Source organism: Notolepis coatsorum (genome assembly GCF_963971535.1).
Source record: "Notolepis coatsorum genome assembly, chromosome: 8".
In the NCBI taxonomy this organism is placed as follows: domain Eukaryota; kingdom Metazoa; phylum Chordata; class Actinopteri; order Aulopiformes; family Paralepididae; genus Notolepis; species Notolepis coatsorum.
In genome coordinates, this window is record NC_140172.1 from 126,818,553 (window position 1) to 126,840,392 (window position 21,840).

At 43.6% G+C, this 21,840-nt stretch overlaps 1 protein-coding gene across 1 annotated transcript; it reads right to left on the reverse strand.

Moving 5' to 3' along the window:
• Nucleotides 1-411: 411 nt before the first annotated feature.
• Nucleotides 412-21,497, reverse strand: foxred1 (FAD-dependent oxidoreductase domain containing 1; the record flags this gene model as incomplete). Its single annotated transcript, XM_084319951.1, has 12 exons — nt 21,112-21,497; nt 20,803-20,976; nt 20,253-20,473; nt 16,597-16,707; nt 15,668-15,786; nt 15,277-15,371; nt 11,132-11,233; nt 8,784-8,860; nt 4,532-4,692; nt 2,057-2,186; nt 855-959; nt 412-666 (listed from the first exon to the last, which is right to left on the reverse strand). Exons 2-12 carry the CDS (start codon nt 20,954-20,956, stop codon nt 412-414), a joined length of 1,530 nt encoding a protein of 509 aa, XP_084176077.1. The 5' UTR covers nt 20,957-20,976; nt 21,112-21,497.
• Between the last annotated feature and the right edge of the window lie 343 nt (nt 21,498-21,840).

Below are 21,840 nucleotides of genomic sequence, written 5' to 3' on the forward strand. Positions count from 1 at the left end.
ATCAAACCCCCCCCCCCCCCCCCCCTCCCCCTCAATCTGAAGTCTAACTGTGTTTCTACAGTTTCTGGATGTTTAGCACAGCGGCTGTGTGTCCTTGGAACCTTTAGGATTGCAGTTTCCATTTGAGCTACAACGCATTGTCCTGGCATTTAAAAGTGAGCAAACTTTAAATCCCACTGTTGGCACCTGGGACTTTCCAGAGTCAAACAGGAAGTCAATATTTACGGGGGGATCGCCACACCTGTCTCCTCCGCTCTATACCTCCTCCATCCCTCACTCCTATTTAAGAGGCAGTTCCCCCCTTTTCCCACCACCAGAGATCTCCTCTCTCTCTCTCTCTCTCCCTCCCTCCCTCTCTCCCTCCCTCTCCCTCCCTCCCTCTCTCCCTCCCTCCCTCCCTCCCTCCCTCCCTCAGACAATGTTCCTCTCCAGCATGGGCTCCTGGGCCAGTATGCGCCTGAAGCCGAGGGCGCTGAGGTCCAGCGTGGTGAAGTTTCCGTCCAGGATGAGCTCCGCCACGGCCCTGCCCGCCGCGGGCGAGTGCTGCAGGCCGTGCCCGCTGAAGCCCGTGGCGAAGATCATGTTGCTGACCAACGGATGGATGCCCAAGATGGCGTTCTGGTCAAAGGAGTTGTAGTCGTAGAAACCCGCCCACGCACTGGTAACCTGAAGGGAAGAATGTGAGAGGGTGAATTTCATCAGTAGAAATCGACCTCGATACTCAAATCATCTTAAGAAATGGAGTCAATTATTTAATAAGAATACCATATTACTGGGATACTATAACATTGGGAAGCTATAATTAGTCTTTAATAATGGATTTCTAAGGCACCTAAACAAAAAAAGGAACTTACCTTGATGTTCTCAAAAGCAGGAACACGATGAGCCAAGTGAGGCCAGATCTTCTCCTCAAAGAACTGGTGATCCACCTCCAAATTACTGGTGTCTGGCTCCTCCATCTGAAAAAAACAACAACACTGACTGTAGCTTTCATGCATATTTTATTTTAGTAAACAATAAACAATCGTGTACTTGAAAACGTGACCTACATTTTTATTTAATTTTAGAACAGCCAACATAGCCTATAAAAGTCTTCAGTCAGCTTGTACAGACAGGAGCTTGTCCTCCTCCACTTTGAATTGGTTTGTGGCGAACTAGCCGGAGCTATTATGAGGAACAGCATGGATTATGCTGGATGATCAACATCACTGGCAAGTAAGAAATATCGCTAGGGTTAAAAATACACCTGAACTATCCCTTTAAGTTGCACACAGAGCTGCACACTAATCTCAGTACAGGTGACATTGTGGCTCAGGAGGTAGAGCCGTCGTCTGGTAATCCGGAGGTTCCCAGTTCGATTCCCACTCCTCCCGAGCAGCATGTCGAAGTGTCCTTGAGCAAGACACTTAACCCCTAATTGCTCCTGATGAGCAGGTTGTCACCTTGCATGGTTGTGAGTGAATTGGTCAAATGTGAGGCACAAATTGTAAAGCGCTTTGGATAAAAGCGCTATATAAATGCAGCCATTTACCATTTCTTGTGTGTTGTGGCTACTGCCCATCTTCAGTTTGTACAAACACATTATTTCACACACAAGAGCATCAGCGAGTGAGACACAGCACTGCATCGGGAAGATCCTGACGCTCCTGCTCGTTTTTTCTTTTAGTTGCAATTGCCTGCATATGGCCAGGGTTCACACTTGCAACTCCGGTTACAAGCTTTAAAGTGAGAATGATCCGATTCTTTTCGGCATACTAAATGCCTCTATACAGACCAGGTGCCTTTTGGTGGCGTAACGTATGATTTGTTCAGCCCGGCTTAGGGTTGGGTATTGCTTGAATTTTTTTCGATTCCGGTGCCAAAACCGATACTTTAAAACGATGCCGGTTCCTAAAATGGTGCCAAAATGGAACCTTTTCCTCTTCTTTTTCGAAAGTACATGGATCCTCACAGTTTCGGTGCCGCACATGATTGGGTCCGGGTTAGTATCGACCATGTTGGAACCCGGTACCAACTGGTACTTGGTTCTCGATACCCAACCCCTGCTATTGCGTACCTCGTCTGGTGACATCCCGACAATGTAGTTGCCGCCTAGTCCCTCTCGTCTGAAGTACACCCCAGAGTAGTCAATCAGGAAAGGAGAGTCCAACCCTGGTCCGTCTGGACAGTGGTATACATAGATATACCTAAAGGCAGATGTGGGGAGAAGTCAGTTGTACTACAATGGGCCTAACCTTGCAAACATTTGTCCTCAAGTTTAGACATTTCTGATAGTAGCTTTAATTTATTTGAAAGGATTTATTTTGCACATAATCTCACACACATCCAAAAACTGTATGCGTTCATTTAGTTTGACAGTTATTGAGAGTAAATTAGTTTTACTATGGCCGACATCGGAGACACTGAATCCTTGTGTTGTGTTAATTACAGCACGGTGAAATGGTGTAGATGAAAAAATAGCAATGCCTTGTCTTATCCTTATCATTTCACGGTGCTGTAATTAACACAAGGATTCAATGTCCCCGATGACATCACTGGTGGCAATATTAATAATAATAATAATAATATCTTAGATTTATATAGCGCCTTTCAGGAGACCCAAGGCGCTTAACAGCTAAGGGAGGGGGACAGGGAACAACGTAACAACAAAATATTAATCAAAAGGAAAGAAAAGAAAGAAAACAAAAGAAAAAGGAGAAATCAGGCAGTCATTTACAAATTTGGTGAAAAGGTGGGTTTTGAGTTGGGATTTGGGTTCAGGGATGTAGCACTACGGATGTTTGGAGGGAGAGAGTTCCAGAGGGTGGGTGCGGCCACAGAGAAGGCTCTGGGACCAACAGTCCGCATGTTGGTGGTGGGGATGGAGAGGAGACCGGAGTCAGAGGACCGCAGCCTCCGGGGGCCGAATGTAGGGATGGAGGAGGTCTGCTAGGTACCGGGGGGCAAGGGAGTGAAGGGCTTTGTAGGTGATGAGGAGGATCTTGAAATTAAATTATATTCCAACTCATTTACTCTCAATAACTGTCAAACAAAATGCATGTGTGCAGAACTGAGTGTGCAAAATAAATCAGCATGTTTTGTATTGCTATCGCCCAGCACAAGTACAGTACAATGAAATTAAGTTGGCATCTAACCAGAGTGCAAAGTAACAGTAAAGTGCATAATAATAATAATAATAATAATAATAAACTTTATTTGTATAGCACCTTTCATACAGAAATTGCAGCTCAAAGTACTTCACAACAGAAAAAAGACAGGCATAAAATGTGCACATAAAGTGCAGACATATAAAATCATGGTTTTTCACATTAGTATCTAACATCCCAACAGGCCACCTTGTTTATGGTTTGATTCAGTTTTAAATAGACAATAATAAAAAGAGTAAAATAAAATAGACAGAGTAAAATAGTTCAATAGTGCAGTGCAATAAAATAGTAGAATAGAATAAATAGACATAAAATGAGCACATAAAGTGCAGACATCAATAAAATAGTTCTGGATTACTGAACCGGCCGCGTCTATGCTTTTACCAACGCGTTCGTGTTTCTGGGTTCCCGTTTTGCGCTCCGATTGGCCACTGACCTACGCTAGTACGCCCCGCTCGCTATGAGCGTAGCAGGACGCTAGTGGGCTAGTCGCTAAAATTTATATCGTTTTATATATAATTGTACCAACACAGATATTAGGCAGACGGCAGTACACACATTGTCCTGCAATACAATCGTTGTGCAAATTGAGAGGCTGTGCTCTTTGCACACAACCCTTGTACACTTGTAACATTGCCTCTCCAGGCGGCTGCGATTGTAATGATAATCTTTACAATAATAATAATAATAATAATAATAATAATATTGCATTTCACTGTAGACCGCAGCAGCAATAGAAATATATGGCGAATGTAGCTGTGCATTCACTGTACATGTATTGCAGGACAATGTGTGTGTTGGTACAATTATATATAAAACGATATATATTTTAGCGACTAGCCCACTAGCGTCCTGCTACGCTCATAGCGAGGGGGGGCGTACTAGCGTAGGTCAGTGGCCAATCAGAGCGCAAAACGGGAACCCGGAAACACGAACGCGTTGGTAAAAGCATAGACGCGAGGGGGAGCTCCAGTAGCTCACCGCGTACCTCGAGCGCTATTTCGGCGCCGGGGACAACCGTGCTCGTCACGGATCTGGGGTTTAGCGAGTTCGAATCCCGGACTGCAGCCGTGCCTTTCCCAGAGTGTCTTCCCCCCCATCTGTACCCCTTCAGCCTGTTTCTGTCGGTCATTCTTGACCAGAGTAAATACGATAAACGCAAAAAAGAGCCAGCGGAATGGCCAAAGTAAAAAAAAAAAAAAAAAGCATAGACGCGAACCGGCCATGTCCGCTTCCATTCATTGTGCTAAGCTAGGCTAACATGCAGCCAGATAGCTTTCTACTGAACGCACAGAGAGGAAACTGGTATCCATCTTCTTGTCTCTCTCTGGAGAAGATGGTAAGCTAATTTCCCTAAATGTTGGCGTGTTCCTTTAGTCGTTTACCTCTTCCTGGGCTCCACGGGGAAGGGGACGCCAGCAACCGTGTCTTTAGGACCGTAGCCAATGCCCACCATCTTTGCCAATTTCCCTGAGGAGGCTCCTGCCGCATTCACCACGATGGCACATTCCACCGGCTGGTACTCCATACTGTTCTGCATGTGAACCTGCTCAAAGACAAGGGAGAAACCGAAATCTGTGTTTGCACTGTGGAGCCGTCTTCAGTCAGCTCCAACACACAGGAACTCCACCCCATTGCACTGACTTTGCATTGGTTCGTGGCTAACTAACCGGAGCTAGTATGAGGGTGGATGGAAGGATGGATGGATGGATGGATGGGTGGATGGATGGATGGATGGATTGTGGTGAGAAAGGATTGTGGTGGTAAGTAGCAAACGAGATTCCAAAAAAGCTGAACTATCCCTTTAACCGACGGACGTTTTGACAGATTTGCATCATAAAAACGAATGAGGTTTATACCACGTACTGTGAGAATAATCTCTTCTGATTGGCTGATAACTGGACAGCTACTTGTTCACTGTTCTAAATCAATGTGGAGGCAAAAGGTGTAAACATCGACTTTAAGATGAACAGTGCTTTCATGTTTCCTTAAAGAAATTAATATTAATCCAAAACCAGCATCATAATATAGGTGAAACTCTGCTCTGAGAGAGAGAGAGAGAGAGAGAGAGAGAGAGAGAGAGAGAGAGAGAGAGAGAGAGAGAGAGAGAGAGAGAGAGAGAGAGAGAGAGAGAGAGAGAACGGGAGACAGAGCGGGGGGAAGACATTCGGCAAAGGACGGCGGGTCCGGGAATCGAACCCGGGTCGGCCACTTCGCGACGCAGCGTGTTACATGGTTCGCCACTTGGGCACCGAAACTCTGCATCTTTTGAGTTGAAATCATAGAATGACCTCTCAATTTAGAGTTTCAGTGTTCATAAGCACAGCGCCTATGACAACGCGTTTTAAAAAAAAATTATTACAGCAAATGGCTTTCTTTATTGCACAAATAAAACAAATTATGTGTTTGCCTCCCAGAGGGGGATCAGCCCCTAGTTGAGACTCAGCACCATCTTGTCGAGTTTTCTCCACAGCTCTCATCCTCTGCTGCAGTGAACATTAGAGCTGAGTGAAGATCCTTCATGTCAATGCCCTTGCATGTCTGGTTACACTACTTCAGTGTCTTTCATTTTCTGGTTGAAAAGCATTTAACCCTTTCACTACGACACTACAAACGGTTAACTGTCTGTAGTGTCGTAGTGAAAGGGTTAACCTTCTGTATTGTCGCAGTGAAAGGGTTAACCATTTGGTAGTGAAAGGGTTAACCAGGTGACAGTAGCCGAGCGTCACATGGTTTCATCCAGACGGTCCCTGGAGACCTCCTGAGGCCAAAGCATCATCATTATTTACAGTAAAAAAGTCTAGTAGCAGCTAGACTTAGCTTTTAAATTTTCTTGCGCCTGCCTTGTCCTCAGGAATCCACCAGGTGGCGACAAAAGCAGCAACACAGCATGATAATGCCATCAGTGCATTCTTGGCATCACAAATGTAATCGCTATCATGTATCCCATCCTACCAGTCTTAGCTTCCATACTATCCAACATATTTTTCTAGCAGTATCCCTTACATATAATCAGTGTACACAGTTCCTTTACTTAAGTAAAAGTAGAAATACTCAGATAAATTAGTACTCTGGTAAAAGTAAAGATCCTCCATTCAAATTCTACTTCAGAAAAAGTAGAGAAGTATTTACTATTGAATGTACTAGTATCTAAAGTAAAAATATGCATTCTACATGACGTTTGTGTATTCCAGTGCTTGGGAGCATTCAATCCTCGATCCACTGACCACTAAAGGTTAAAGTGGTATGTGTTCTAGTTATGCTGCTTTGATTAAAGGTTATGTTATACATCGTATAGCTCCGCTCTGCGTCATACTGTAATACTCTTCCATATCAGTATTAGCACTGAATACATTTTCACATGCACCTTTACACACCTCATCTGCCTGGCCACACCCCCATCCGCTCCTCTACATAAGCAGGGGTGTGGCCATACTAACAGCTCCTTCTTTAGTTTTCACCACGGCAAGTGCCTGTATACACCACTTTGAGACTGCTGAAATATTGAAGAAAGGAATTGGAGCTGACATTGTTTCTTTTTTTTTCTTCTCACAATTTAAGAGAAAAAAGCTAAGTTATAATGTCTTCTTCGGGGGGTCCGAGCGCTCGCAACATCACCCTTCACCAAAGGTTCTCCATTGCCGCCTCTGCCGTGCGTCGTGGGGCTGCGCTGACTCCGCGGTCGTGGCAGTCAGACGTACCCGATCGGCGTCCGGTGGAGAGTTTGCCTCTCCGAGGAGCTGTTGAACCAAGGCCGTCTCCTGTGAGATGGCCTAGTTCCAGCTCTGGTTCCCCCGCCGGGGGGGCGGTCGGCCAATAGGCTGACGGCTCCTCTGGTAGCGGAGGATCTGAGACGCAAGCTCTTCGCCTCTGCTCGTTCCCGTCGTAAGAGGGTGGCCTGCAGGGGCGAACGGCCTGGCTTTGGTGAGCTGCTGGAGCCAGACGAGGGTGCTTCTGTTTCTCCTTGTCCGATGGAAACAGAGGATTTTATGGTGGAAGCGGAGGCGCTCTTGTTTGACGCCCCGGTGGGGACACATCACTCTCCCCCTCAGGGTGGTATGTCTCCTTGGGGTCCCTCGTACTCTGGTGTTGGGTTAGAACCTCCGACTCGGCGACGGGATGCCCTGCTATCAACCGCATCGGATGGTGGCACCACAATGAGTGGCAGCCTCCCGTACGTGAGGGACGCGGGCTGCGTGGAGGAAGGTGCGCATGGGGAATTGCGTGCCTTGTTCCCGGAGCTCATGGCGACAGCCGCAGCCGCTAATGGCGTGCTGCTGCCGCAGCCACTGCCTGCACTTGTCCCTGATGACTTGATAGGTCATCTATGGCAATGTCATCCTGTGAGGGAGACGGGCGTTGTCTGCCCATTCTTCCCCTCAATGGAGGCCTACGTGAGTCAGGGACAGGTAATCTCCCGCATCACCGGCCTTACCCCCGCCTATGTGCAAGTCACGCGGGTGGTGGGTTTGATCGAGGGACTGAAGGAAGGGGTGCCTCGGCTTGATAGCCCGATGGCGTCTCTCCTTTGTCCTGAGGTGGTGTGGGAGCCGTTGCGGAAGCCGGTTCCCCAACTAGGCAGTTGGCCAACTGGAGTGACCAGTCATTCATCGCCTCGACTCAGAGCCTAGCTGCGACGTCCAACATCGCGCAGCTGGCGCGCTTCATGTCAGGGATGATGGCGGGCGGTGCAGTGCTGGACGAACACCATCAGTTCCTGCACACCCAGGCGGCTGGAGCCATCCTGCACCTGATACAGCTGCAGGCAATCGCCGCCGGGAAGGTACGCGCCCTGGCCACTCTAACCCAGCGCCACCTTTGGCTGGAGCAGGCGCGGGTGCCGGAGCGGAAAAGACTTCCCTTGCTCACGGCCCCCCTCTCCGATGCTGGGCTCTTCGGGTCGGCAATGCAGCTGGGCTTTTGCTCTTGACCCCGTGATATTAGGGGTTGTAACAGGGGTTTGTTCCTTTCCGTTCGTTCCCTAGTGGCGCGTGGGTTGCGCGTTTGTGTAGTCGTGGGTAAGTCCCACAGTCTGCTCACCCTGTGCGTTGAGTTGCTAAACTCCTCTTCGCACAGTCGGATCCGATACCCTCCCGTCCTCCGCTAGGGGGGTCCGGAGCTCGGGTCCTCCCCGGTTCTGATGGTTGTGGGGGACCTCAGCGGGTACATTTGTCGAGCTCTCGCTCTGCTTAGCTCCTGTATTACAGTATGACGCAGAGCAGAGCTATATGATGTATAAGATTAAAGGTTATGTTAAAGTGGTATGTGTTGTAGTTATGCTGCTCTGATTAAAGGTTATGTTAAAGTGGTATGTGTTGTAGTTATGCTGCTCTGATTACATCATCTTGAAGTTGACAGGCTTCAATTGTGAAAATATGTAATCTTCATACATTCTTGCCATATTTTCTATGCAAAATCTTTTTCTTCAAAGTAACTAGTAACTGATGGGTTCCGATAAATGTAGAGGAGTAAAAAGTACAATATTTACTTTGAACTGTAGTGGAGTAAAAGTATAATGTTCCCTAAAATGGAAATACTCACGTAAAATACAAGTAGCTCAACATTTTAACTACTGTACTTGAGTAAAACTACTTAAGTTACTTTCCACCAAGCATATAAGACTTTTGTTACACTTACATAAACATGTCTTATTCTCTTGAAACCCACATCGCCGCCTTCGAGAGTTTGCATTTGGTTTGTCGTACAGTGAATTCCTGCAGAAGAGACAAAATCAACATTAATAACTAATCAACACTAATAACTAATCAACATTAATAACCATCAAGTAGAGAAGTGAGTACCAAGCTAGAAGCACCTCATGTCTACACAGACATAGTTGTGATCAAAGGTCCAGTATTTAAAAGCCAGCATTTTCCCAGGAGGGAATTCTGAAAGGTTACAGGAACTGTAATGAGCATAAGACCTTATGGGGGGGGGGGCAAGAACATCTAAAAGGAACACGCCAACATTAGCTTACCGTCTTCTCCAGAGAGAGACAAGAAGATAGATACCAGTTTCCTCTCTGTGCGTTCAGTAGAAAGCCATCTGGCTGCATGTTAGCTTAGCTTAGCACAATGAATGGAAGCGGACAGTGCCGGTTAGCCTTCGGGAGAGGTGTTAGTTGGACAATGCCTAGGCCAGTGTTTCTCAAAGTGGGGGGCGCGCCCCCCAGGGGGGGCGCAGAGGCATGACAGGGGGGGCATTGAGATTTATAAAAATAAAAATAAAAAAAATAAAATAAAATTATTCCAGAAAATTATCACTAAAGTGCTATCTGTTGCAGCTGCACTGTTCTCCATGAAAATACCATTTCTCAAAATCTGAAAATCATTATTTAATAAAACACAGAAAAGGATCACCAAGTTACTCTGGATAAAAAAAAACTTTACAGACAACATTGAGACAAAGCTTCCTGACACATCTCCATCCAAACTCTTGGAAGAACTCTTTGAAATCTCATCTGATACCACCTGGAGAGCTAGTTTCAGAGTGTGGTGCTGAGTACCAAGTATCTCATCTCAAAGTATCTCATGATGCAGCAGTTAAGGTGTTGATACCATTCAGCACCACATATCTGTGTGAAGCTGGCTTTTCATCCATGACAGCTCTGAAAACAAAATATAGGGCCAATTTGAAAGGTCACGATATTGGTGTTATTTCAATAAATTAAAACATGGCCCATTTCATGACTATTTTGTTGGGGCGAGGGGGGGGGCCCAAATATTTTGGTCCGCCAAAGGGGGGCCTGACAGAAAAAGTTTGAGAAGCACTGGCCTAGGCCAACCGGCCATGTCCACTTCCATTCATTGTGCTTGTCATTGTCATTGTCAAGTGCTAGTTAGGACAGCTGAAACCCGTCCAATCTTTCGCCGTCAACTAAATACACACTTCTTCAATCATTATCTGAAATGAAAAAAAAAAAATATATATAAGAAATCTAACCCTAAAGTAACTAACTTTACTGTCATGTCCTAATATACTAACCTACACTGTAGCACTCAACACCTTGATGAACATTGTTACTCAGCTGATAAGAGTTGTACCCTTCCTGCTGTATTGTTATACAAAACTTGTAAGTCGCTTTGGATAAAAGAGTCAGCTAAATGACTAAATGTAAATGTAAATGTGCTAAGCTAGGCTAACATGCAGCCAGATTACTGAACACACAGAGAGGAAACTGGTATCTATCTTCTTGTCTCTCTCTGGAGAAGATGGTAAGCTAATTTCTGAAAGGTTACAGGAACTGTAATATGAAAGACCTTATGGGGGGGGGGGGCAAGAACATTTAAATGTGCTATAAATAACATTCAGCTACTAGATGTCGCACTAGAGCACCAGCAAGTCATTTATTAAGTGCATTCCATGTGGGGAAATGGGAAGTAGGGAGGGGATACATGTAAACAACAACATACATTTTGGACCCACAAACATTATAAAAAAAATTATTACTCAACATAAACATGTTATCTGTAGCACCTTTAGATAAATAATTTCTGCTTTGTAAATATAAGAGGACAACAACAATGGCAACGTTTACATTAAAAAATATTTTTTATCAATGTTGGGCTTCTATGAGGTCAAACGGAACAAGCTGGACTAACTGTATTGAAGTGCGTACAGAAGGAGCCATAATGACGACAGCCAGACAGGTTATCGTGTCTCCTGTTGGGGGGGGGGGGGCACAGGCAGCCAGACAGGTTATCGTGTCTCCTGTTGGGGGGGGGGGGGGGGGGGCACAGGCAGCCAGACAGGTTATCGTGTCTCCTGTTGGGGGGGGGGGGGGGGCACAGGCAGCCAGACAGGTTATCGTGTCTCCTGTGGGGGTGGGTGGAGACACAGGCAGCCAGACAGGTTATCGTGTCTCCTGTGGGGGTGGGGGGACACAGGGGGGGCTCGGGACACAGGTTTGAGAAGCAGCCGTTTACACAGCTCTGGCTACATCAGCTATAATAGCATTGCTTTTGTGTCAGTAAACTGTTACAAACCCGTGACTTCTCCAAAACACTGGTAGACCCCCATGGACATGGCCTTGCGTCTGAAGGCATCCAGCAACGTCCAGGGATCAAACCAACCTTCGTTCTCCAAGCCTGGGTGAGACAGAAGAAGAGAGGAAGGGGTTTATGTTGTTTAGCAATTAAGACCAGTTGAGATCAACGATTCACAATGAGAGAATGTGGTTTTGGAACATTGCAGAGGAAATTGCAGCAACGAGAACCGGTTAGTTTCAGAAGGTCTGGAGCCGTTGGCTGAGGGCCTCATGAAGCCCACCATATGATATCGCCAAGTGTGGTTTTAGAATGAATATGGGGTGGGGGGTGTCACAGGCCTTAAAGGGATAGTTCTGCAGTGACCTAAAGGTTAAGAGAAGCAGGCTTGTGACTGGAAGCACAGCTCCCTGATGTGAATGTATGAAACTGTGCGTGAATGTGAAGCAAGGCGTTGCTGTAAAAGAGCATCCATGCTCAGAGAACCTACCCGGGTAAATAAAGGTTATATATATATATATATATATTAAAAAGAAAATGATTTTGTCCAAAAAAAGAAAGCGTCTGATAATTTGCCCAAGAACCAGTTTATCAGGGAGATCTTTGGGTCTGTTGGAGGAAGTGAATGTGGTCGAGGTGTTTTGTGGTCATGATGTCACACAACCCTTTCTTTAGGCGACAGAGACGGGAGACACTGCTCTCTCCATGGTGCATTTGACAGGATCACACTTTCCTCCACTGCCTCTCTGTGACTTTTAGAAGGGCTGTCAGTGTTTCAGGGGGTGGTGTTTAATAGGGTTGGGAATCACCGGAGGCCCCACTATACCATATTAAGACGATACTCGAGTCACGATACTGTAATATCATGATATTGTATTGCATTTTGATTAATTACATTTCTTCAACTGCAAATTATGTCCCCAATGGAAAACTTAGTTAACAACTGCAATAAGAATATATATAAATGATCCGTTTTATCTAATAAGATAACGTTTTCAGTCAGTTCACCTCATTCCAATAATGGTCTATTGCAGTAAGTCAAATTAAAAGAAATAAAAATATTGATACTTTCCGTCACTGTAGTGTAATGATATAATATCGTCACACAAAATGTCACGATATATTGCATTGTATCGATTTTTTTGCCGTTTGATTGGGTTCAGCTATTACCTCGGGTGGGAACAGGGTGGAAAGGAATCCCATCCTGAGCATGACATAAGAGCAAAATGGTCACCGTGTGTATTTGGTCAATGACCAATATATGTTTTGTGAGTCCTCTGTTGCATCCAGGTTCGTTGTGAATCATTATCCTTGATGACGTCTCCAAGTTGCCACATGATGGTGTCACAGCAGCCAGGTGTTCTAGCCACACGACCCTGACATTCATTCACAGAAATGCCAACGCCACAGAACACAAGAAAAACTGATGTTTTTGTATTGATCACACAACGAATAGCTGCCTCTTCTATAGCGCTTTGCTAGTGCTAGTAGCACTCGAAGCACTTCACAATGGAACGACTACATGCACACATTGTACGGTACTGGGTAGGGCTGCTCAATTATGGCCATTTATTTTGCCAGTAAACACAAAATTCTGGTATCCTGTTCCCACGTTATCCAATTAGGAGAGAGAACTGCACACTGCAAAAATGGTCTGACAAAAAGAAGAAATAAAAAGTGTTATTCTGATTTTATATTTTTTCCTTTGGATTCAACCAAAAAAAACAATACACATTTTTTTTCTTTTTCTTCTATGGCCGCTTACCCAAACATCTCAACCCGAAACAGTTCCAAAATTATGTTTTTAACTAACTTTAATAACAGTACATCTGCAAACAGTGCCAGTGTAGTTCAATGCTCAGTGCCAGTTCAGTTATGAGGTTTCTTTTTTTCAATTCAGTTCAGTTCAATGCAGTTCAACTACCAGTGCAATAACTAAATAATAATTAAATAGTTAAATAATACAAAATTATTTGTTTAAAAGAAATCAGAAAAAAACTGTAAAATGTAATTTATTTCAAAGAGATGTCATTTAAAGGTTCACGCTTCTCCCCATCTCTAGCTGACATCACCATTGTGATACATGATGGATAAGCCTTTGTGTTTTCCTCCGTGAGGGATTTTCTTTTGTCGGTCAGCAGCGTTTTGTACTTGCTGAAGCTTCTTTCTGTATAATTATTTTTTAAGTTTAAATATCAACATTATCTGGCCATCCTCAGTAAATACTATCAAACTTTCCAAAGACCAGAGTTGGGACGTGCACACACACACACAGAAAGGGAGAATGGCTTATATGAACTATGCAGTTCATTTATATGAACTATGCAGTTCATATATCAACTTATATCAACTATCCAGTTCGTTTTTATAGTGTAACATTTGGTTACTTGTAGGGCTGTCTTAAATACTTCGAAGCTTGTGGCATGGGATTCGAATATGAAAATAAATTTTGAATATATTAAAAAAAATAAAAGGTAATTTTTTTTTTTTTGCTAAATCAACTCTGCCTCTCTTTGTTAACTACAACAAGCAATGCTGTTTGTTATTTAAGATGAGGTCGGACTCGGCACTGACAGATTTGTGTTCATTGTGCTGCTTTTATAAAGCCTCAAATGACGGTTTACAATATTTCATGAAAGCAAAGTGTTTCATTTGTCTAAGATTTAAAAAGGTTTAAACTTTACAGCACTGACAAAGTTGAACAAAGTGCTGTACAAGTCCCAAAAAAATATATATAATAATAATTATCTCAAAGCTTCGAATTAAAATCGAATCTCGGCCCCGAAGCTTCGAATTCCAAAAGAAAATTCGAAGGTCAGCCCTAGTTACTTGAAGGAAAGAGAGAGAGAGATTGAGACTTGTTACGCGCGACGCTAGTCTGTCTCGGAATGGATTTGGTAACTTTTTTCTGCGTCTCCGTAGGCGTAAAACGTGCCGCGCCACCGTTTTAAAGGAGCGGGCCGCCCAGCCAAGGCAAAACCCGACACCAAACTACACCACTTACTCACTATCGCACAGAGCATAATAACATGGTAAAACCCGACAACAAACTACACCACTTACTCACTATCTCACAGAGCATAATAACATGGTAAAACCCCACACCAAACTACACCACTTACTCACTATCTCACAGAGCATAATAACATGGTAAAACCCCACACCAAACTACACCACTTACTCACTATCTCACAGAGCATAATAACATGGTAAAACCCCACACCAAACTACACCACTTACTCACTATCTCATAAGCATTAAAAACATGGTAAAACCCCACACCAAACTACACAACTTACCGGTACTCACTATCTCACAGAGCATAATAACATGGTAAAACCCCACACCAAACTACACCACTTACTCACTATCACACGAATAGATTTGACACAGAGAAGAAATGCAACGTGATTTACAAAATCCCATGCCTTTCATGTAACAAAGAGACAGCTTCGGAAAGACAGCTCTTTGGCATCATCATCACACATGATCTAAGAAACCAGAGTTGAATTAAGGGGGCGACAGAAATCCGGAAGCAGGACAAGCGGACATTGAACCGGGACGAGGGAGACCCTCCCAACTATCCCGCACCTGGAGCTCTGTTCTGATAAAGTCGTCAGGGGGTACGGCGGAACGTCGGAACGTCCTTGTCTCGCCACATCCGGCAAGACGACCATAGCAAGCTGACGGTACACACACCACAACAACACCTGTGCCGTTTCTTGTGGAGGCGGTCGATTTCATCGGCGAAACGTCAAAGGTAAAAAGAAAAGTCTTACTACTCCATTCAATTTAAGACTTTTTAAGACCTTTTCGATATGTATTCAAAAATGTAATACCAATTTCACGACGATACTAGCAAAACAAAACAAAAACCCGGAGCGACACTGACTTGCCAATTTAAATGATTGTGCATTCCATACAGGCTCTCGCCAGACGCACCAAGTTCCCGGTAGCCCCTGCAAGAAACAACTTGAATACAAAAACATTTCATATATTTGATATTATTTCATCTCCCGACAGCCGGTGTGCCCACCCCTGTGGAAATTCAATTCAAGACTTAATACCTTTTAAGGCCTTAAATTGAGAATTATGAATTCAAGACTTTTTAATACCCTGTGATAGTATTGTGTTATTCTTCTTACCGTGTGAAGCGAGCACTACTCCGTCCGTGTTGATCCACGGAAACCTCTCCTTCAGTTGTGTGGGGGACAAGAGAGACACCTTGGCTCCAGCATCCCTGGTGTTACAGAAGATTATTGCAGTTGTATTGAAACAAATGTGATACACATATTAGTCACATAATCAATCAATCAATCAATAAGACAGTAGTCATATCTTGCCTATATTACTACCTACTATGCTAATATGTCTATACTACTATGCAAGTCTGTAGCACTCAAGTTCGACGCTGTTTGACGAACAATGTTATTCACCCTTAGCTGCCAGAGTTGTACCCTTCCTGCTGACCTGTTGTACAGAACTTGGATAAAAGCATCAGCTAAATGACTAAATGTAAATGTAGTGATTATACACCTCTGGGTCCTGTAGTTCTCCTCCATGATATGAGCCACGTTCTCGCTGGCCAGGAAGAGGTATCCTGAGTGGTTGAACTGCAGGTCTATGGGCTCCTCGTTCAGCACAGCGAGGTGCTCCTGAGTGGTCACACAACGTGTCAATCACTTTCAAATCATCAAGCTCTATAGTGGAAAAGCTGCTATTGGGGCACGCCGGCCGCACTCCGCTGAAATTTACTTTTAGGTTATTTATTTATTCATGAGTTTGAGTCATTAAGCTTCCAAAATAAGGAAAATGCTATCTGAATTACAGTGCCCGGGATGGCTGAAAGAAATGTCATTGACAAACATGTGTAGGGCTGTTTTGCGTTATGAATTTCTACATATTGCAGTTAGTAAGACACCATGTAATTGCAGTTTGCAATATTATGAATATTAATAATAATAAACTTTATTTGTATAGCACCTTTCATACAGGAATTGCAGCCCAAAGTGCTTCACAGCAGTTAAAATAGACATACAGTAGGCATAAAATGAGCATATAATTGGCATAATTATAGACAGGCATTGAATGAGCAGAGAATTGATATAGAAACCTCCCAGAAAATTGTAATTGTTGTTGTAATAGATTTCTTTATATTTATTTTAAATTTTTAATTTAAATTTTTAATTTTAATTGCCATGTTATACACCAAATCTCCCCTCTATATAAATTAGTACTATTGAGTAATATCAGATGTATGTAGAGTTGTAGCACTAACTCGCTAATAACTCACTAAGTAATAAGTAATAACTCGCTATAACTCACTAAGTAATAACTCGCTATAACTCACTAAGTAAAAGTAATAACTCGCTACATGACTCACTAAGTAATAAGTAATAACTCTCTACATGACTCACTAAGTAATAAGTAATAACTCACTAAGTAATAACTCCCAGTCCACCTACGTTGATGTTTCTCATGAAGTCAGCGGAAGCCATGGAGAGGTGGATGTTCTCCGGCAGGGAGAACTGCTGTCGGATCCCCCCTGCAGACAACACTGTGGAGGCCTGGGAGTACTGGAGAGAAGAGAGGGACAGCTATTCAACCATCTTACTGGATGTAGAAGACTGATATACTGTATACCATACGTTTATTTTGATTTACTTAACCTTTATTCAACCAGGCAGGTCAATTAAGAACAAACTCTTATTTACAATGACGGCCTGGCAAGAGGACGAAAGGTCCCCTCGAAGGGTAACAGGGAAAGGGGACAGAAACATTTGATAATATATATTTTTTTTTATTATTATTCATTAATCATATTAATAATAAAATAGAAAAAAGACAGATGGTACATACATCACAGAGGTAAGGGAAATCATTAAAACACATCAAACAAACAACCAAATAAAATGACAAAGGCATACATGAAGCAGAATAGTCAAATTACAGTTACTGGGTGACAGTTGCAGGCGTGTGTAAACAACTCTGCGATAGAGTCCTTAAAAGTAGTGAGGAGGGTCAATGTGTCCATTTTCAAAGTCATCTCATTCCAACTGCTGGGAGCAGCAAATTGACAGAAAGAAGTGGTAACACAGGGAACGTCTCTAGAGAGATATGGTGAGCAGCTCTGGTGTTATAGGGAGTAGATGACAATTTCAACAAGTGTATCAAATAAGGAGGAGTCAGACCAAGGAAGGTTTTGTAAATGAGTGTAAGCCCATGGATTTCTCGTTGAGATTGTAACGATGGCCGCCCACAACATACCATTTATTTATTTAACCTTTATTTCACCAGGTAAGAAGCTTGACTCAAAGAGCTCTTTTTCGAGCAACACCTGACATAAAACAACAACAAACAACCATACAGGACAGTAAATGAACATAGACAAAGGACAAAAAGATAAAGATAAAAAGAGCAAGCAGCAGCCCGGGAGAGCAAATGCTTAACCTGAGAAGCATTTGCAATTTTGCACACTCCCATATCGGTGATTAAAAGGTCAGTAATTAGTGTTTTAAAACTGTGCAAAGTGATAAAAGCCTGGGCCCTCATTCATCAACGTGTTCTACGCACAGATCTGTGCTTACCCTGTGCGTACGATCATTTCTAAGCAAAGAGTGGGATTCATCAATTTCGATTTGAACTTGACTCCGTGCTTACATCTACGCACAGGTCAGACCAGGCGTACCTGGCGCCCAGTGGTAGAATATATTATTACAACAAGGAAATGAGCTTCTGTGCATAATAACACTGGCATGTTCTGTACGAACCGTAGTTCATTATAGTTCATTGTAAAATAGCAACAGTAGTGTAATTATGGTCAAAACCCTATAAATAGCATTTGGAAAAATAGATCTTCCTCTCAGAATGAATGCAGCATGGTTTATATAGCATTATCGGAATATACGGGGTGTAGGCTACTGACTGACTGCGCTCCGCGTAGCTTGATTGATTGATTGATTGATTGAAAAGTTTATTAACAGATTGCAGAATGGGTACAGTACAGTACAGCTCAGTACATACAATTGTTAATTGGGGATGCAGACCAGAGAAAGACTTTCGTATTGTTTACATCAGGGTCCCCCATTTTCAATTCATCATAAATCATAAAGCTCAACTCGTTATTATTTTGCGCAGACCGCAGAAACACGGGAACGTTTTGATTATATTTAAAAGGCTTTACGTTAAACGAAACAAGTGGAATTTCGAAGCTGTAAGCAGAATACAAGTCATATGAATATAGTGTTCTTCCCCCTTTTTACTGTATAAGAAAGAATAGAAAACGCATTGCAATGACACCAGATAGTGGACAGACTATGTATATGATGGGATTCAAGTTCGCGTTTTTGTTGATCATAGGCATGCTGTCAGAGTATGATATCAGAACATTTGTCGTCACAGATCATGTCCTAATAGAACATAGGCTATGGCATGGATCGTGATATTGTGTGGACTGTTATTATTACTGTACACCGGTACCACCCATTGTGACAACAGCCTTGTGAGTCCCGCACACAAACATGATGGAATTCAAGTTCATGTATTGAAAGGCAGGCTACATCATACATGCAGTGAGATTCATTGCTACCCAATACTGACATCAAAATAGATTGTAGTATGCCTCTAGAAATCATATGCAGCAGGTAGAAAATTGACGGGAGATCCATCGCGATTTGGAATAAAATTGAGGAGAACTTTAATCCCTGGGTATTAATCAAACAACACGGGAAAAGGCAGTCATATTCCAGCGCGGTATTTATTAGTGTTTGCGCTGCCCAGGCAGCAATGGTTAATAGATATCATATCCGACATCACCGTAAGTGTACACGTCTGTCAGCCTGTCTCATGACACGCTTCCCTCGGCTTAGTCCATTTTTCCACATTTCATGGGTGTATTCCATTACCGTATATGGTTAATCGGGGCGTTTCTGGTATGCAAATACGTGAAAGCGTGCACGAGCCGCGGCGCAGAGCCAAGGTGGGATTCATCATGACAGGTGTGTGTAGAGCCTGCGTACGCACGTGTGATGAATCCCGACTTCCCTGTGCGTACACTAGTTCTACATTCCGTGCTTACGTGTGGAAATAGAACATGTTCTACGCACACATTGATGAATGAGGGCCCTGGAGTTTAAGAGATTTTTGAAGTCCATTCCAGGTAAACGGAGCAGAGTACACAAAAGCCCTCTTCCCAAACTTAGTGCGAACTTGTGGGACTGAGGTGGATAGAAAGTCCTGAGAATGCAAGCTGTAGGAAGAGTTTGATGCAACGGTAAGGTGTGTACAGAGATATAGAGGTAACAGTCAAAGTAATGCTTTATAGAGGAAGACCAATGATGAAGCCTACAAGCAGGCAGGGACAGCCAACCTACATTCTTGTACAAAATGCAGAGATGAGTGAGAGATCTACAGCCAGTAAAGAATCTTAGCGCACCATGGTAAGTGGCATCAAGCATAAGCAACGAGGTAGAACAGGCATTCATAATACAACACGTCACCATAACATACCAGTTAGTTAATGAACACTTTTTTCCAAAGTGCCCTAGAGAATGAACGTGTAAAACACTGTAACTTATGAATTTTTGTTTTTAGCTTGAATGTGGAAATCAAACCTCTAACCTTGGAAGTGTTAGGAACATGCTTATTGAGCTACAGATTCACATTACGGCAAAAATGTAAAGAGGCAGTTTGCCAAAAAAACAATGCTGATTAATTTTGCACATAATCTCACATGCATCCAAAAAGTCTAAACCGTTTTGCACACATTCATTTAGAGTTCAGAGTAAATTAGTTTGAAATGTGCCACTGGTGATGTCATCGGGGATATTGAATCCTTGTGTTTTGTTAATTACAGCTCATTGAAATTATACAAGGTAGCAGTCCCTATACGATAAGGTGTTGCTATTTTTTCATCTACATCCTTTCACTGTGCTGTAAAATTAACAGAACACAAGGATTAAATGGTGGCCATATTCAAACTAATTTACTCTCAAACTACATGAACGTGTGCAAAGCGGTTTAGAGTTTTTAGATGGTTGTGTGATTATGTGCAAAATAAATCAGCATTGTTTTTTGATGAAGTGCCCCATCATCAAAAGTAGTAGAAGTAGGGGCCTCTCACCGTTGGATCCTTCTCCACCACGACCACCCGTACGCCCCCCCGTATCCTCTCCTTCTTCTTCAGCCAATAGGCGATGGACCAGCCCACCACGCCGCCGCCAACAATCACTATGTCCGCCCTCTCCGGGGGAAGGTTGGGGTTTGTCTCAAAGGGTCTCCAGTCACTCCCCGGCAGGGCGGCGGATGCCTTCTTCCTGAAGGCACTGAACTGGGACTCCAGGTCTAAAAAGTATATAGAAAGTTCAACATTACATCACGTTGTCAACCCCTTCTGAGCTGTAAATGTAAACAAGACAAACGTCTTTCTCTGCTCTGCATCCCCTGTGTGTATTGAGCCATACTGTATTGTACCCATTCTGCAATCTGTTAAATAAAGTTTTCATTCATTCATTCATTAAAGACCTGCAGGGTAGCAATGCTCATGATAATAACAACACAGTTATAAACGTGTGCTATGCGTGGTGGACTACAACAGAATTGTGCATTTTGTGTCGACATTTCAAAGCAACTGTAAGCCGTTAAAGTTAGTTAGTTAGTCATGACCCTGTCACCTTTGAAGAAGTCATTCTGGAGAGGTCTACCGGTGCTCAGACGTCGGCATCCCAGTGCGCAGAGCCGTGTTTGCTGATGGATCACTCCTGATGAGGAGCCGAGCAATCCGTGAGCAGTACGAACTGCAACATGGAGTGTTCGCTGCGTTGACATGTCAGCTGTGCTGCAGAAATCTGTAAACCAGTATCACATGCACCCTTTGCTGTCAACCAACGCGCGTGTATTTTATCGCGTGTTTACGTCACGTTACGTGGTTTGCGTCAGCGCGCAACCAAAGGAAGATGGCCAATCAAAATCGGTCCACTGACCTACAGGCGGTCAGTTCGCCCAGCATGGTTCTGCAGGACGTTTTGAGGTCATGGTTGCTGGCGTGAGGTCTCCAGTGAGGTGAAGGTTTGGTTTATAAACAATGCCCCCCCCCCACCGAGGTCAAATGGCGTGAAAATAGGGGGTCCCCCTTGTCGACCAGCCGGGGCGAATAGATCAACAATTAACCTTGGCTTGTTATGTTCAAATGGGTAGCATCAACAAGGATTATATATGATGTTTAATCCTGATCCATAACCTGATTATCATCCGTCATTTAACTATAGCGTTAATATTTCAACCCCGCCATAGCTAGATGCTGAATTAAATGTCTTTGGTTCCAACAAACATAGTCACTTAGCTCCCGACGCGTCAACGAGGCTGTTGCGCTCTGTACTTCCGGCAATAATGCACCGCCCCCCCCCACCACGTGCGTCCCAACAGCCAATAGGATTAGAATAAAACCAAAACTGACGAGCAGTGGATACTGCACCAATGGGTAAGTCTCTGGCGCCCTCCGATGGCCATTATTGGCAGTACATTACAGGAGAGTCGTAATGATAAGAGGGGTGTAACAACCTGGGAACATTATCGTTCTAGACTGGAATGTTATCTAGGTTATGGAACCTTAGAAAAAAAAAAAAAAAAAACGATTATAACTTGTTGAACAGGATCAGATCAGGCTGATTACCCTGATGTAAACAAGACGAAAGTCTTTCTCTGGTCTGCAT